Source organism: Lolium rigidum, chromosome 6 (assembly GCF_022539505.1).
Source record: "Lolium rigidum isolate FL_2022 chromosome 6, APGP_CSIRO_Lrig_0.1, whole genome shotgun sequence".
Taxonomy (NCBI): domain Eukaryota; kingdom Viridiplantae; phylum Streptophyta; class Magnoliopsida; order Poales; family Poaceae; genus Lolium; species Lolium rigidum.
In genome coordinates this window covers 354,209,305-354,227,340 of record NC_061513.1, presented here as the reverse complement: position 1 = coordinate 354,227,340, position 18,036 = coordinate 354,209,305, and the positions used below count along the sequence as shown (strand labels likewise).

The following is an 18,036-nucleotide window of genomic DNA, read 5'->3' as shown; positions in this document are numbered from 1 at the left end:
AATGGTCAAATCTGCCATTTACAATCTGGTCACCACTTTGAGCCCATGGATTTCAAATTTTTCAAACCAAACTTTCCCAATTCTTTGCACATCATCCAAGTACACATCAAGGTGAACAACTTTTGTAAAGACCACCATATCAAAATCATCTTGGATCAAAATCTATGCTCATGCAAAGTTGAGACTTTTTAACAGATTCAACAATCTCTCACTTTGCATTTTTGCATTTCTTTTATTTTTAAAATTCCACCACCACCTATGTTTGTCTCTGGTCAATTGCAACTCATCCAAACCAACCATTTTCAAATTTTGGAACCACATGACCTAAACCAAATTTGGCAAGAATTTGAAAATTACAAATAGGATCAAATCCAAAACACTATTTGGAATAGTGTTTGGCCTAACCCTACTGCCCCACCTGACCCTACTTGGTCCCCTGGTCCCCTCTCTCTCTCTCACCAGCATAGCAACCCTAAGGAGGAGCCTAGCATGGCATGGACATGGCCATGCCGGCCATGTTCCACCATGTCCACCCCAACCCCTCTCTCCCTTCTCCCCCAGCCACGGCCATAGTGCCATTGAGCTCCACCTCGACCTCCTACATCTGCCTACACACGCCACTGCCGGAGAGGAGGCCGGCACTCGCTGGAACGCGCGCGCCCAGGGACGGCCACGCCATGCCGATGACGTCGTGCATGCACGCCCGCAGACGCCCACTGGCCACCTGTCGCCTGGCCACCTCGAGCATCCCCTGGACCCCCTCTCGACGCGTTGAGCATCACCGCGCCACCACGAAGCCGCCAGACACTCCCGCGACCACGACCCGTGACCGCCGCCGCCGGAGACGGAGAAGAAATCCCGCCGTAGACGCCGCCAGTCATCGCCACGCCCCGACCAGGTTGGGCACCGCCTGGGCTAGATAGCGCCGCCTATCGGACCGCCATGATGTGTAGAACAGTGCGCCGCCCTCACCTAGCCCAGTAGCTCGCCGGAGAAGCCGCGCCGCGGTCGTGTTCGTCGCAGCACCCACGGCCAACTCTGCGCCTATAAATAGAGGCCTCCATTCGTCGATCTGAGCACACCGCAGCACTCCCCTCTTCTCCCTCGAGCTCCTCGACCACCTCACTGCCTCGATTAGTCGCCGTAGCTCGCCAATCGACGCATCACTGCCGCAGAAGCTCGCCGCCGATTGGAGCCGCCCCAGGACGTGCCGCTGCTACCAGAAGGATCGCCGTCATCTACACCTTCACCGAGCACACTGCCCACCGCCGCTGGAGCCACGGTGAGCTCTCCGACCCCCTAGCGCCGCCGTGCCAGTGACCCTCGCTCGTCGGCGACGATGATGAACCCAGGCCGTTAGATCAGCCTCTAATCCTACGCTCCACGTCCCCCGTACCGATTCGGGTCTTATGACTGACGGGTGGAGCCCACCGTCAGACGGCCCACGTGTGCGTGGACGCGTGGTGGGCTGGACTATGGTTGTTTAATTCATTTCGGCCCAGAAGATTTTCCCGCCAGGCCCATTTGATTCAAATTCGAATTTCCAGCTTAGTTTAAATTCAGTACTGGCCCTGTGTTCAAAATTCAATAGATTCAATTTGGCTTAACCAAATTTTATGAAATTTATATTGTTGGAAAGTTAGGAAAAAGATATACAAAACTACACTGGTCTCTCACTGTGAGATTCATTGTAGAAATAATGTGACAAAAAGAACAAGTCAGGGACTTTTGCACATTCAAACAATTCTTAAAAATTAACCAAAAATGATATGAAGTTGATTTCAACTCTCATAGCTCACATTTCACTTACACTAACTGTTTCTGCAAAAATATGGTGTGGTTACTTTGAGTGATCATGGCCTATATTAAATAAAGGACTATATGGCTAGTTTAGTCAAGTGATATTGTCCAAAACTATTATGTAAATCATATGAAGTGTTTTGCTTCATTTAAATCTTGTCCCAAGTACTTTCATATGAAGTTTGGACCCTGGTCTAATTACTCTCACATGAAATACTTGGTGATATTAAATCATAATTAGTATTGTTAAATAGTATGAGGTATTCTACCTCATTTAAATCATTTTCCCAAATGATGATGATGAATGGTTGACTTAGGTCAACATGATTTCATGCATGATTGTTTGAGGAAATTAAATCTTAAGAAGATTCAATGAGAGGAAATTATTTCCTCTAAGAACTAAATGGAAACTATCATGTACATATGTAATGAGAGGAAATTATTTTTCTTCAAGAAAGAAAACCAAATGCACTTAATATGTTATGTGTGTAATAGAATAGTTTGTGTGAAGCCATGGTGTGCTTAGTATAGCTCTTGAACCTTGTTGGGTGATTGTATCTCGTATTCGTTTTTAGACGCTAGTACCAGAGAATACCAAGAGGACGAAGGCTTCTACCAAGAAGAGGAAGAAGAGAACTGTGATCACTACCATCACCAAGGCAAGCTAATATTCTTGCAAGTGCAAAGCCCTTTGGGGCAAGGCACCATTGATCTTACCTTACTTACCATGATCCCATCCCAAGTTTTTACCTTACACGTTTTTACTTGATTTATGAAGAAGTTACTTACTTCTATAGTTAACTTTGGTCTAAGTTTAGAATGTTACTAGAGTAGCAAAGTTAGTCTCAAAGATGGCCAAGCAAGATAGCACCCCTCATGATTAGTGCTAGTGCTAATAACTAAAATTGACTACTCTAGATGGGAACTTGTGATTTGAAATGAATTTGAAAACTTTGGAATGATGAGTCATTCCATTGAAAGATTTTTGAAGGTGAATATGACTTGAAGGAGATGGTGAATTTTGACTAAAACTGATATTAGTTTGGATGCGGTACCTTTCCAATTTTTGAGTACCCCCACAATACCTGATTATGGGTAGGGCTTAATTGGAAGTTTATACGTCCTAGTATGGGTTCCCTCTGAACAAGCATCATAGGGGTTATGCCGAGGCTGCCTCCGTTGTATGAGAAATGATGTGAAATGAGGTGAATTGTACGGCCAAGCCCTGTTCAGTTCCCAGGTTGACAGTTGGTCTTCACTAGGAGGCCAAGCTCATGGGGAGAGGTACCTATACTAGGGTTTGTAAGTGAAAGGTTATGGTTGATGATCCGCGTACTGTGTTATGATGATTCGGGGTTATCCTCGACGGATGAAATCAAATGTTGTGGAACAAGTGTGCAACCTCTGCAGAGTGTAAACCTATTCGAATAGCCGTGTCCACGGTTACGGACGGTTGGAAAGGCCATACAGTTTCCGGTGTCAGATAATTCTTGAAAATATGGATGAAGTGATTGGTGAATTGAATTGAATCACAACTGAGTTGTGGGAATGACACTAATGTTCCCACTTGAGTTAGTTAGCACATGAAAGAGTCTTTATCAAATACTTGTGAACTAAAACTGGTTTTATGCAAAATAAACTAGAGCTTAGCACCCCTTACTAGAATTGATAGCATTTACACCAGTATTAGTTTGCGAGTACTTAAAGTACTCACGGCTGTGTCCCTGGCTATTCAAATGGCCAGACTATGAAGATGAACAGAACTACCAAGGTGACGACCAGTAGGACGCCTACGACAACTAGGAGTCTTCCGACGTCAAGCGTTGGCCTGTGGACTAGAGAGTCCATTCTATTTACGCTTCCGCTATGAACTTTGTGTTCGTTGATCAATAGATCAACTATTTGTGTAATATGGATCATGTGATCTAAATTTGTAAGTATGGTTTGTAATGAATGATGACTATGATATTCGACTGTTATGTCTCGCAACAACAATATTCCTGGGATTGCGATGAATGGCATAATAGGCATCTCGACTTAAAAATCCGGGTGTTGACAAAGGCCAAGATCAAGATCATGTGATGGAGGTACAGGAGGAATTGCAGCAGCAAGACAATGCACCAGAACAACAGGTGGAGCAGGAAATTCAGCAATTCAATGAGTCAGCTATTATTGACTCCTCAAGTTCAGAGGGTTCAGTAAATATGATGCATGGACCTCAACAGTTGATTGTCAACAGAATTGAGATTCAATTTTCTGTATTGGACAAAGATCTAATCTCCTTTCTGGACAGACAATTTCCCAGCTATAAAAACTGCATGGATAGGTTGATTGTTGGCCCTATTTTGCCAAAGGGTATATTGTTGGATAAAATCTCCAAGGGTTTGATTCCTAGTATGCTTATGCAAACAATTCCTGCTGCAGTCACAATAAATAAGCTTGCTTGGCTTAACGACCCTTTACAGTGCTCTAATGACAACTTGAGGCTGTAGAACAGTAGTTTTATGGCTCCTGCTGATATGGAACCTTTTGCTAGGAAAGTGGCAACCAGAAAAGGCAAGAAAATTATCCCACCAAGATCTAGAGTTACAAGGAGTGCTCTTAAAGCTCAGGTGAGCATTCAGAAGAATACTTGGAGGAAAAAGGAAAGGAGATCTTCTGCTGGTGCCTCTTTATTCACTGATGAAGTTGACAGTTCATACTGGACTGCGAGTTCAGTTAGGAGGTGTAAAAGGCACATGGCTAAGACTGGTGGGTACAAGTTTGAATTCATGCAAGACAAAAGCACAGCAAGAAAGAAGCCACAAGCATCCAAGCCTGAAGAAATATCTGAGGAGGAGGTGGTTCCTTTCATACCAATACCAACTATGCAGCACATTGGTAGACAGCTGCAGATCTCAGAAGAAGAACTGACAAGGGAGAGGCTTATGGCTACTTCTGATGACTCCAAGGGCACCACATCAACCAGCAATGAAGATTGAAGGATTATGTAATGCAATCAGTATAGCTTTTGTGTCAGTTCATGAGGTGGCTTTTGAGAATGCACAACTTATTATTTTAATCACTATCTGTAATGACAATATTAAGTACTCATGTGGTGATGAAATCTCTCTCTGTGACCTGCTATGTATGGATCACTTCTGCTACTATCAGTTTGGTTTTCAATGAATAGTTCCTCAAATTTGAAGGTTGACTGGAATGTGCTTTGTTGGAATGTTAGAGGCCTAAATGATAAAGACAAGCGGTTGTATACAACAATATTGATGAGAGTAATTGTGCCATTATATGCTTGCATGAAACCAAATGTGAAAATTTTGAGCACTCATTCATCAGGACTTTTTGCCCTAAACGATTTGATAGATTTGTGTTTGTGCCATCCATTGGTGCTTCTGGGGGTATTATTGTTCTTTGGAATAGTAAGGTTTTCATGGGTACTTTAATAGAAACAACTCATTCAGCTATCAGAATACAATTTTCTTCTGCTCACACTGCTGAAATCTGGACTATGATTACTGTTTATGGACCTTGTAGAGGGGTTATGAGGGATGAATTTGTCCAATGGTTATTTTATTTGGATATCCATGTACATGATAATTGGTTACTTCTTGGAGACTTTAATTTCATGAGATCAGTGGATAATAGGAATAAACCTGGGCTGATATGGCAGACATCTTTCTCTTTAATAATATTATTAGTCATCTGGGTTTGTTGGAGCTGCCTCTAAAGGGGAGAAGATTCACATGGTCCAATATGCAAGCTACCCCACTTTTGGAGCAAATAGATTGGTTTTTTACAACCTGTGAGTGGACATTGAGATTCCCTAATACAATGGTTTTTCCACTAGCAAAATCCACCTCTGATCATACTCCCTGTGTGGTATCTATTTCTACCTCTATACCAAAGGCAAAGATTTTTCGATTTGAGAATATTTGGTTAGAGCAGCCAGGATTCATGGAGGTGGTTACAAATGCTTGGAACTTGCCAGTAAATAAGAAGAGTGTGGCTTCAGTGCTAACTGCAAAATTCAAAAATCTTAGATATGCTTTGAAGAAATGGGGGAAAGGTCTGTCTCACTTGAAGATGCTTATTGACCAATGTAACAAAGTTATCCTATTTTTTGACAATTTGGAAGATTCCAGAGATTTGAATAGAGCTGAATTCAATTTTAGGAATATTGTCAAGACACATTTGAAGAAACTCCTGAGTATACAATCGAATTATTGGAAGAATAGATGTACAATTAGATGGATTAAATTAGGAGGGGAAAATACCAAGTTTATTCATGCAAAGGCCACTGAAAGATACAGGCATAATGTTATATCAGTAATAAAGGATGAACAAGGAAACCCTATGGTGGAACATAACCAAAAAGCTAATGCATTGTGGACTTGTTACAGAAATAGAATGGGAGTTACTAATGATACTGCAACACAAGCCAATATATCATATTTAATTACTCCAGTGGAAGGTTTGGATATTCTGTCTAACGAATTTACCACAGAAGAAATTGAGGGAGTATTGAAACATTTGAAAACTGATAGAGCTCCAGGGCCTGATGGTTTTAATGTAATGTTTGTCAAGAAATGTTGTTATATAATCAAGGATGACTTCTTTAATGTGTGTAGGGATTTTCACAAAGGACAAGCCCCCTTGGAAAGTATTAGTATCTCATTCATAACCTTGATTCCAAAGAATTTGTCCCCAGAGACAGTGAATGACTTTAGACCAATTTCTTTAACAAATACATGCCTGAAATTTTTGACAAAATTGGCTGCTAACAGGTTACAGTTGCAAATCAAAAGTTGCATCCATGAAAATCAATATGGATTTATAAGAGGAAGAACCATTCAGGACTGTCTGGCTTGGACTTTTGAATATTTGCATCAATGCCATAAATCCAAGAGGAAAGTGATTCTGCTTAAATTAGACTTTGAAAAGTCTTTTGATACAATTGAGCATAAGGCTATCATCAAGATAATGGAACTTAAAGGGTTTGATTCAACTTTCATTCAGTGGGTTAAAGAAATTCTGACTTCTGGTTCCTCTGCAATCCTTTTAAATGGTGTTCCTGGGAAAACTTTCTTGTGCAGAAGAGGTGTCAGACAGGGTGATCCTATCTCTCCTTTGTTATATGTTTTTGGTGGTGATCTGTTGCAAAGTTATGTGAATTATGCTTTCAGAGAGGGAAGACTAAAGGCTCCAATTCCAAATAGAGGTAGTAATGATTACCATATAGTACAATATGCAGATGACACTATTATCATGCTGCCAGCTGAGGCAGACCAGTTGCAAGTCTTGAAAGAATTACTGGAGGAATATTCAGCCTTTACTGGACTCAAAGTCAATTACCACAAATCATCACTCATACCTATCAACATCTCCCAAGCAGAAGCTGAGGCATTGTCAACACAAATACAATGCTCTATTGCTTCAATGCCCTTTCCATATATTGGCATTCCTATGGGCACAACTAAGCCAACAATAAGAGATCTATCTCCACTAACTGATAGAATTGAAAGAAGGCTCACTGCATCAGCTTCTTTCTTATCATATGGTGACAGGTTAATTCTGGTCAATTCTGTTTTGTCATCAATGCCCATTCATTATCTTAGTACACTAGATATACCAGATGGAGCAATTGAGGTCATTGATAAAGCTAGAAGGAATTGTCTGTGGAGAAAGAAAAAAAGACGATGATAAAGCACACTCTCTAGCCTCTTGGGAGATGATTTGCAAACCAAAAAATAAGGGTGGCTTAGGTATCATTAATCTTTAGGTTCAGAATAAATGTCTTATGCTGAAGAAATTGCATAAATTCTATAATAATGTGGATCTCCCCTGGGTCAAGCTAATTCGAAACTCATATTATTATAAAGAAGTCCCACATGCAGTTACTACCTGTGGTTCCTTTTGGTGGAGGAATATCATGAAGCTAATTGATATTTATAGGAAAATGGCACATTGCAAATTGGGGAATGGAGAGACAATTCTGTTTTGGACAGATAATTGGAAGGATATGCTATTTGATGAAAGGTTCCCAAGACTTTTTCCATTTGTCAAGGATAAACTTATCTTGGTAAATGAGGCTTTACAGATTTCTGATCCTGCACAAGCTTTTCATCTTCCTTTATCAACTGAAGCTTCGGATGAATTAAGAATGTTACAGAGCATTTTGAGAGGTGTTGTCACATCGAAGAATAAGGATGAATGGCTTATTACATGTAACAAAAATGGAGATTTTGTTCCAAGTCAAATCTATAGATTAACCTTCCAACATATTCCCTCTCATTTTCCATCTCAATGGATCTGGAAGAGTAAGTGTACCTCAAAGCACAAATTTTTTGCTTGGCTAATTGTGCATGATCGTATTAATACAAAGGATATGCTCAGAAGAAGACACTTGAATGTCACCTCAGACCACAGTTGTGTATTATGCAGTACTCATACATTGGAGGATTGGTCACACTTATTTTTTGAGTGTATGTTCAGTGTGAGAATATGGATATATTTGCAAGTTAATTGGGTACAAGGTTCTGGGCCAGAGATGTTAAAAGAGACAAAGAGAAGATTCAAAGGCCCTTGTTTTACAGAGATTATAATTCTTGCATGTTGGAATATTTGGAAACAAAGGAATAATAAGATCTTTAGAAGCATGCAGCCAACATTCAGGAGTTGGAAAACTGGTTTCATTTCGGATGTTACCCTTCTTAAGCATAGGGTAAAGGAGAGCTCTGTAGATCTTTTGTCATCATGGATTGACAATTTGTTGTAATCGGTAGGTAGGTAGTTTTTGTACATATTTTCTTTTCCTAAACTTTTGTACATATCTTTTTGATATTGAGCAATAAAAGGCTGTGGGGGGCTCCCCTGCAGTAGTTGAGTTCAAAAAAAAAACCTTCCTATGCGTTGGTGGATACCCTGCACAATTGGATTTTAAAATGGACCGGGTAGATAATTTCAATCTCCTAGAAGAGTTTCTAATAGCTTGAACAATTAATGGTAGCTTATATATCACAACCATTATTTGTTCAATGCTAAGAGTGCACACATGCCACATTATAGTAAACAAAATAATCTCATATATTAAATCAACTATGTAGCTTTACAAAGAACACGATGCAATGATTACAAGATGTGTATATGTTAAAATGACATTCCAAAACATAATGTATAACTATGGTAGAAGCACTATTCTCCAACTTCTTATCAACATCTCATCCATGCATCATCCATTTATTTGGAAATCTGCAACAACAACGGAAATTGAGAGAAGTATGGTACCATTAGCAAGACAAAAAGAAGTTAATAAAATAATACAATTCAGATACCTTCAACAAATGTTGAAGGCAATGAGATAATTAATATTTCTGCATAATCACTTCTCTGAACATGGAAGCAGCTTGATGATTATCTTCTCTCAACAACAAGTTCAAAGCAACCACAAGAAACCGATAAGTTTTTCAGTCATATATATATACATTATATATTTGTGGCAGCGGATTCTTGGATGACATCTTCTATCCATATCCTACTGATCTTCCTAGGCTTGAGGAGAGCTTACTTGGGAGTCTAACCTAACTTGCACGATGTACCTTAGTGACTTGATTTTTTGGACTAAACTTTTTGTTGCTCACATAGTAAAAGACTAAATGAGTAGAGCAGATCGCATTAAAATAACAGAAGTATTATAGTCATTTCTTAAGCATTTTCTTTGGACTAGACCTGTTATACTACACATGATTTTTTAAAGGAAAAAATATGCATGGTAGTAATTGGGAAAGAATTTCTATTTTGTGCTGACTCAATGTTCATCCTTGTGAAAATAAAATTGATAGTAGATCTCTAGAATAGAAAAACTTCATCAGAAGTAGGAAAGTAGCGGAAGTTTTAAAAAGTGGATAAGAAACTAAATTCAGATATATCTACACACTTAACATGTACACTAGTATTTGTGAGATGCCTAAATTGATATATTTGAGACCATAACAACTTCAGGATAAAAGACATCAAGAGGCCGTACAACATACCCTGATTACTCTCTGAAACCTTCTTATGTACAATCCTGGCTTCTCATAGTTGCAGAGCACACATACAGAAGCTTTACCTCTCATCTGAAGCTGTATAAGCAGAAGGGCCAACATAAATTTCAGAACCCATGTGTATACCTCCATGTAAAGATTACCAGACAAACACAATCTACTATATAATAAGGAATCTAGGAAGTTAAAAGTTAATTAGTTCTTAGTCGTCTCCTTCCTTTGGTAGATTTTTTTATAAATATATGATTAGAAGTCGACACAATTCCCCTATTTATGCATCCAACTAGTTACTCCCTTGACAAGCACCAAAAGTTGCCTACCATTAACTATTGCATTAATAAATTCCATTGAAGGAAAGCCAATTACTCCCTCCGTCCAGGATAACAAGGCTCCTAACGAAAAACTATTTGTTCAGAAACTAAACCCCCACAAGGCCCGTAAGAATTTATTGTTCCTAGATCATAGGGCCTAATTATGGCTAAATCTTCTCCACCGCACATTCCTCTCTCTCTCCCTTAATTCTCCTATTAATTGGGACGCATTAGGCTGGTGGTGCAAGTGGGAATCCGTTTCTGTTTTTTGCTCCGCATGGGCTTCCACATGCAAGTGTGAACACGAGTGCATGGAAGTGCAAACATGAGTGCATGCGAGGCCCTCTATTTTTTCGGCTCCCTTTTCAGTTTCTGTTTGCATTCACAAGTGTAGATAGCAGGGTATAAAACCCCACACAATGGAGTCCATGTGACACACAAACCGTGGAGGTTCCTACCATGGAGGAGGTGCAAGGCGTGCTCGAGGATCCTGCCGTGGAGGTGGTGCAAGAGCAAGAGAAAGATGTGGTGCAAGAGCAAGATGGCGTCCATGGGGAGGTGGATGGCGTACACGGCGAGGTGGAGATTGTCGATGACGATGTGGAGGTCACACAAGGCCAGGTGCAAGAACTAGAGGATGAATTTGAGAGGGTCCATACAAACATCCAAGATCTTTTTCAGAAATTGGATCGTGCAACCAATGTCGGAGCTACAGAGGCAAGGATTTCAGCTAGGGCAACCCGGCCTCAACTTGCGCAAGATGTGGTACACAGAACCTACTCCAACCCGACCTCAACTTGCGAGGTGTGCATTCATCCGGCTTTGTGCCTCAAGTGTGGCATCCGCGGTGAGCCTTCCATATTCCTTTGCTTAGGATGTAGGCTCCCGGTACCAAAAGATTTGCGTTCTTGTGAGTCTTGCGGAAATCCTTGCCTCTGTGACAATTTTTGGTGCAAAGATTGTGCGACTACGGTGGCGATAAACAAAGAAGGGGTATGCATAAGGTGCTTATTACGGTGGCGATAAACAAAGATTTTGTAAACCTGATGTATTTGGTAATCATGCTGAGAATAGATGAACAATTTGTATGTGCGTGAAGTAGTACAAGATATTATTCTCTATTGGTGGGTTAATGTATTCCTTGAAATTTTTGGACGTTATTTATACACATGCTCATAAATTGAATCTAATGTATGTGAAAAAAAGTCACTTTGATATTGGCGCAGTAATGGCCATTGTGAAATATCTGTTATTTATATATATATGAGAATCCTGGATATATGTGCTAGTGATGCAATTTGTAGTCCGTGAGATTGGGGAAGAGACCCAAAGCAGGCCCAGTGTAAAGTTGGTCGGTGAAACGCACAGCAGGTCCAGTAAAAAGTTGGTCGGTAAAGCTTGTACCATGGGACTGTTGGTTGGCAACAAATGTCGGTTGGGAAAAAGAATGTCTGACGGAAATAATATGTTGGTCGGAAAAACTTTTCTACCGTTGACACACAGTTGGTCGCTAAAAATATGTTGGTCGGGAAAGACCTTTACCGACCGAACTTTCGGTGACCAACAATGTTGATCGGCAAAACTAATTCCCGACCGACTTTCTTTCTGTAGGTGAAAACGGCCTTTCCGACCAACTTGTATGTAGGTGTTGTAGTGTTGTGGTGTGGTGACTACCTCATGACTAACGGTAGCTTCCTCTATAGTTTCATAGGCAAATATTACATAGTATACTTCACATAATATCTAGAGAGAAAACTAATACATGTTTATAAACTGAAATTATAGATTATCTTTATTTCATATTATAATATTGCTACGTTTCTTCATCTCTCCAAGAACAAGGTAAAGTACTCACACATGGAGGAAACCAATGACATCCCATTGTAGCCATATGAAAAGTATACGTATGAGGATGAACTCAAGTGCAAATTCACAATGAAGATTGAAATTACAACAAGAAAGGTGTAAGCGAGATGGGAATGGTGATGGTGATGAAGATGGGGCTGTTGAAAATGACGGTGATGATGTCTTGGTCTCCAACTGTCCGACATTCAGAGCCACCAAAAATCACAGAAAACTCATGTGAAACACCTTGGTCTCAGAGTCAAAGTTTTCATCTTGTTGCTTCAATTCCTCGAAGCGTCTTCTCTCTTTCCTTCGCCGCTACTTACAAATTCACACGACAGTGATGTGCGTCTACTGAAAGCTCGGGTAACCTTGGAAAAATATACTCGAACCGCTCTGCTCAAATTTAAATCCACATCTCCCGAAGCTGACCAAAGTCCAAGCAGTCCGTATTTTCGCGCCAGGAGGAATGGCCTATTTTCCAGCCTCGTATAAATCCACACTGTTCGTGACACTGACACCACCCGCGTTGACCTAGGCACCGTGTAACCCAAGCCCCAAGGTATATGAGGAAATAACTAACGCATGCAGACTTGAGTTCTCTACTAGCTAGCCACTACTATTCTCTCTTCTCCCGCCTTGAGATCCTGATTTGTAGTACAGGACAGAAAGCTTGGTTACCGATCGATCCACGCCATGTCAGGGAACCCGCCGGAGGCGTCTGGCATCGTGGAATATGACGTGCGGCAGCAGCACACCTTCGACTGGAGCTACCTTTTTCCTGCAGGCGGCATCCTTTTCGCGCTCGTCTTCGTCTTCCTCGCCATCCGCATCTTGGTGCGCGCTCTGATGCTCCGGTTTCGCGGAGTCGGCCGCCCCCGGTCTGGCGGCGGGCTTCCAGCCGCCATGCTGCGCTCCCTCAGAAGTATGAGCAGCAGCAGGCGCGGGCTGGATGTGTCCGCACTCTCCGCGCTGCCGGTCACCGCGTACCGGAAGGGCGTTGTCGCCGGTGCCGGCGCCGGGGCAGCTGACTGCGCGGTGTGCCTGTCGGAGCTTGCGGATGGAGACAAGGTGCGGGTGCTGCCCAACTGCGGGCACGCGTTTCACGTGGAGTGCGTCGACGCCTGGCTGCGCACCAGGACGACGTGCCCTCTCTGCCGGGCTGAGGTGGAGCTGCCCCAGGGGATTGGGAACGGGAAGGCGGAGGCGGCAGCGCAGTCGTCGTCCTCGGCCATGGAGCCGCTGCCGCGACCGGCGTTGTTCGGTGCAGGAGGAACCTTGATCGTGACCGTGCACGGCGTTTCCGTTTCGGATAGCCGGCGAGACGTGCCTGGGTCAACATCGGGGTAGGGTAGTCCAATTGGAATCTTCCTATTCCTTACAAGGACTAGTGGATCACTTGTAACCGCATCCATCTATTTCATATTTTCATCGAATGAGCGTCACTTGAAGTTCCTAACCCCAATTGTGGTGATTATTTGATATTTTCTCAAGTCGATCCAGGGCTCAGGCCTTGTCTTTGCACCGATTTTACCTTACCTCAGGGCTCAAGCCTTGTCTTTGCACTCACAAGCTCTTTAACGATTTTACCTACCTCAGGCTCAGGCCTTTGTGACAGATGCCTGAAATAGGGAGGGCCATGAGTGCTCATCTCTCTGATTGGCTTCCATATATCTATTGTAGTGACGTAAGCCTGGTAGGATGGTAATTAGTTGTGGCCCGTGGGAGATGAGAGTGAGACTAGTAGGCTCATGCCTTCACTCCACTTCTCCCCCCTATGGAGTCTCCATAAATGAGTGCTTTACTAGATGGAATAAGCAATGGTAGTACTCCAAATGGTTAACACAGTAGTTTTACAGACTGTAGCACTGCGCACTTTTGATCGCTGTATCTGCACTTCGATCTGTAGTATTATCCAATTAAATCACATGTGTAGTCTTGCCCTGGGGTTAACGAGGATCGTCTCATGCATGGTTTAGACTTCAGACCAAGTTCGATGAGTGCTTCAAGAAAAGTTCTGAACATATTATTGTCTCATGATATCTAAGGTACTTCACATGTTATCTTATGAAATATGAATGAATCTAGCTTGTATGGCAGTACAGTCATTGCAATGAGAATTACCTTTCAGCCGATCTTTAGCACTTGTGCATATAGGATTAAATTGTTCATGCACTTCTATTCATGTCATGCATGTTGTTCGAAAGGGGATAACCCTGGCCTGTGCATCGATGGAAGCTAATATTTCATGGTTTACTAAGATCTCATAGTGTGAGAACCACCTCTTCGTGAGGTGGCTGCGCTACGTTCAAATCCTCTGCTCCACATTAATATACACGTTAGTGTTTTTCACTATGAATTTAAAGAGATTCACAGCGCCCTGTCTCCATCGATTAACTGTAGGCGTAGGATGCGCGTTCAGATTGTATGTATGGTGTGTATGCATAGTCTACAAGAAAAAAGAAGGCATGAAGGGACGTTCAATTTAGAGGCTAGAGACGCTAAATTTCATCCCTACATGGTTGTAAAGACCCTACTAGAAAGCGTCGTAGGAGCGTCTTCTTATGCACCGTCTCAAATACCATAAACACGCATTGCTAGTGTCCCAAAAATAAAAATGAGACGTTTCTTAAAGCGTGTTTATGCTAACAGAGGAGCTTTGTAGATGCCCAACATATCGTCTCTACCAACATTGAGTTGTTTTATTGCAATCTTTGAATGGAGATTATTTTGTGTATATATAATTAATTTATTCTTCAAATCTTTGCAAATTTTCCACCATCGCACATAATATGAATATAAAATCAAATTTCATCCATCAAAAAAACAAAAGGCACTACAGAAAATAGAGTGCACAGTGGAAAAATATTTTTATATCATTTGATGACACCATACTTTACAAGTGAAACGTACACCCTTACAAGGATTTGCATAAATGGTGGAATAATACATAGAATTTCCTTACGATAATTCCCTAACTATTTAGAATTAATCTATTCGATCGAGAAATCATATGCTGGATATTTCCATACATGACTGAATAATACATGGAATTTGCGTATGTAATTTCGTCACTAATGAGAATTAATCTATTATTAGATCGTGAACTTCTGCGGACTTTCTTTGCTCTCTCTGCTATTCCGCCTAAAAAATCTTCTCAAAAAGTATCCTGCAAAGCGCCAAATGCACGAGATTTCAGATTAAGTACCATGTGCAGCAGAAAAAAATCCATACTGGAGTTCCAGTACGATAGAATTTAGAAGACATATACAGTATTGGAATGAGTCCAGCAAATCTTGATCCTCCAAGCGTTTACTTGTTTGTTGTCTCGGATGCCCTCCAATCTACATCAATATCAATGACTAGCGCCATACTTTATTCTGATTTACCAGTTGATAATAATAAGAAAATTTGGAAGATTGAGATACTATTAAAAATAAAAATATTTGGATGGTATCTTCGTCGAGGTGTCATCCTCACCAAAGACAATCTTGTTAAGCGGAATTGGCATGGAAGTACTCGATGTGTTTTTTTCATCATGATGAAACCATTAAATACCTTTTCTTCCAGTGCCAATTTGCAAGATCTATTTGGTCTGTCATCCAAGTAGCGTCTACCTTTGTCAACACCCAGATTTTTAATTCCAGATGCCTATTATGCCATTCATCGCAATCCCAGGAATATTATTTTTGCGAGACATAATAGATTGATATCACAACACATCATTCATTACATACCATAATCGTCTTACAAATAGAGGATCACATGATCCAGTCTTACAACATAGTGGATCTATAGATCCAATTACAAAACACCAAGCGGAAGCGAAGTAGCGGTCTTGGTCCATTTGTTTCACAAGCAACTGTTGACGTCAGGAGTGATCCTAGTTGTTGTAGACGTCATGCTGTCCATCTTCCTCGTACTGCTGTTCCTCTTCATAGTCTGGCCATTTGAATAGCCAGGGACAAAGCCATGAGTACTTTAAAGTACTCGCAAACTAATACTAATGTAAGCACTATCAACTATAGTAAGGGGTGCTAAGCTCTAGGTTTATTTGCATAAAGCCAATTTTAGTTCATAAACATTTAGTAAAAGCCTCTTCATTTGCTAACTAACTCAAGTGGGAACATTAGTGTCATTCCCATAACTCTGTTGTGATTCAAGTCAAATTCAACATTCACCTTTCAAATTCAAGTCACAAGTCATATGTCACATTTTTTAAAATGGTCTGATGACGGAACAGTATGGCCTTTCCAACCGTCCATAACCGTGGACGCGGCTATTCGAATAGTTTTACACTCTGCAGAGGTTGCACACTTGTGCCACAACATTTGATTACATTCGTCAGGGATAACCCTGAATAATCGTAACTCAGTACGCTGATCATCAACCATAACCTTTCAACCATCAGCTTGGGAACTGCACAGGGCTTGGTCCGGACATTCACCTCCTTTCACGTCATTTCACATCATTTCACTTACAACGGAGGCAGCCCCGGCATAACCCCTGTGACGCTTGTTTAGAGGGAACCCATACTAAGACACATAAACTTCCAGTTAAGCCCTACCCATAATCAGGTATTGTGGGGGTACTCGTAAATTGGAATGGTATCGCACCCGAACCCAACCATCAGTTTTTGTAAAGTTCACCATGTCATTCACCAGTCATATTCACCTTCAAAATCTTTCAATAGAATGACTCATCATTCCAAAGTTTTCAAAGTCATTTCATTTCACATGCTCCCATCTAGAGTAGTCAATTTTATTTGTTAGCACTAGCAACTAGTCATGAGGGGTGCTAAATAGCTTATAGCTATCTAGGCTAAGTTTGATGCTCTTGTTCTACTCTATATCTACACCAAGTGAATCATGAATCAAAAAGATAACTTTGATAAATCAAAATCAATAAACCTTGTAAAATAAAAACTTGGGATAGGACCATTAAGCATAAAGTAAAATGTGGTGATGCCTTCCTCTTGTAGAGCTTTGCACTTTGCAAGAATATTAGCTTGCCTTGGTTGGTGTATTGATCAAAGTGGTCTTCTTCTCCTTGGAAGTAGACCTCCTCCTCCTCTTGATACTCCTCGGTACTAGCGTCTAAAAACGAATATGATACATACAATCACCAAACAAAACTTAAATACTAGACTAAGCACACACATGAGTCACACAAGCTAGGCTAGCATCACAACATTACTATTATGTTGGTTGACTTTGTTTTCTTCTTTTAAGAAAAATAATTTCCTCTCATTACAAATAGTAATTAAGGTTTTTATTTTAATTCCTTAGAGGAATAATTTCCTCTCATTGAATCTTGTTAAGATTTAATTTCCTAAATTAATAATATATGACCTAGGTTGACCAAGGTCAACCTCTTCATAATCATCATTTAGGAAAATGATTTAAATGAGGTGATGCACCTCATGCAATTTAATACCAACATAGTAGTGATTTAATATCCTCAAATAATTCAATATGAGATGTAATAGACCATGGTCTCTATCTCATGGTTGAGTAATTTGAGACAAGATTTTAATGAGAGAGTAGCTCTCATGCTATTTAATAAATAATTTTGCACCATTTAAATCGACTAGAAATAGCCATAGAGCCATTTTTTAAACTAGACCATGATCATACAAACAACTATGTCATATTTTTACATATTCTTATAGACAATATGAAATATGATTTTTGAGAGTTGGAATCAACTCAAAAGCATTTTTGGTTGATTTTTCATAATTGTTTGAAGTTGCAAAGGCCCTGCCTTGTTATTTTTGTCACATTAATTCTACAAATAATCTAGGGTTGGGACTAGTGTAGTTGTGTAGATAATTTGATAAGCTTTCCAAATATATAAAATTTGTCAAATTTGGTTTGGTGGATTTTATTCTATTCAAATTTGAAAACAGCATCTGTGAGCAATTTGTATAATTTCGAAAATTCGAATTCAAATCGTGGGCTTAGGCGGGAAAGGAAATGGGCTGCACAGAGGGAAAAGTAAACGGGCCGGCCCAGCTGCACGTCTCGCGTGAGCGGGCCGCC

At 40.8% G+C, this 18,036-nt stretch overlaps 1 protein-coding gene and 1 long non-coding RNA gene across 2 annotated transcripts; one reads left to right on the top strand and one right to left on the bottom strand.

Annotated features, from left to right (window-relative positions):
• Positions 1-8,862: 8,862 nt before the first annotated feature.
• LOC124658903 lies at positions 8,863-10,149 on the bottom strand. Its single transcript, XR_006989377.1, has 2 exons — positions 9,828-10,149; positions 8,863-9,045 (listed from the first exon to the last, which is right to left on the bottom strand). It is a non-coding gene; the product is annotated as an uncharacterized LOC124658903 (long non-coding RNA).
• A 2,444-nt stretch (positions 10,150-12,593) lies between these two features.
• On the top strand, positions 12,594-13,621 carry LOC124667443 (RING-H2 finger protein ATL74-like). The gene has a single exon (XM_047204724.1). It carries the CDS (start codon positions 12,692-12,694, stop codon positions 13,343-13,345), a length of 654 nt encoding a protein of 217 aa, XP_047060680.1. The 5' UTR covers positions 12,594-12,691; the 3' UTR covers positions 13,346-13,621.
• Positions 13,622-18,036: the final 4,415 nt, after the last annotated feature.

Bases quoted from the DNA above. Each gene is read 5' to 3' on its own strand.
- LOC124667443 (XM_047204724.1), top strand. From the start codon at position 12,692: ATGTCAGGGAACCCGCCGGAGGCGTCTGGCATCGTGGAATATGACGTG.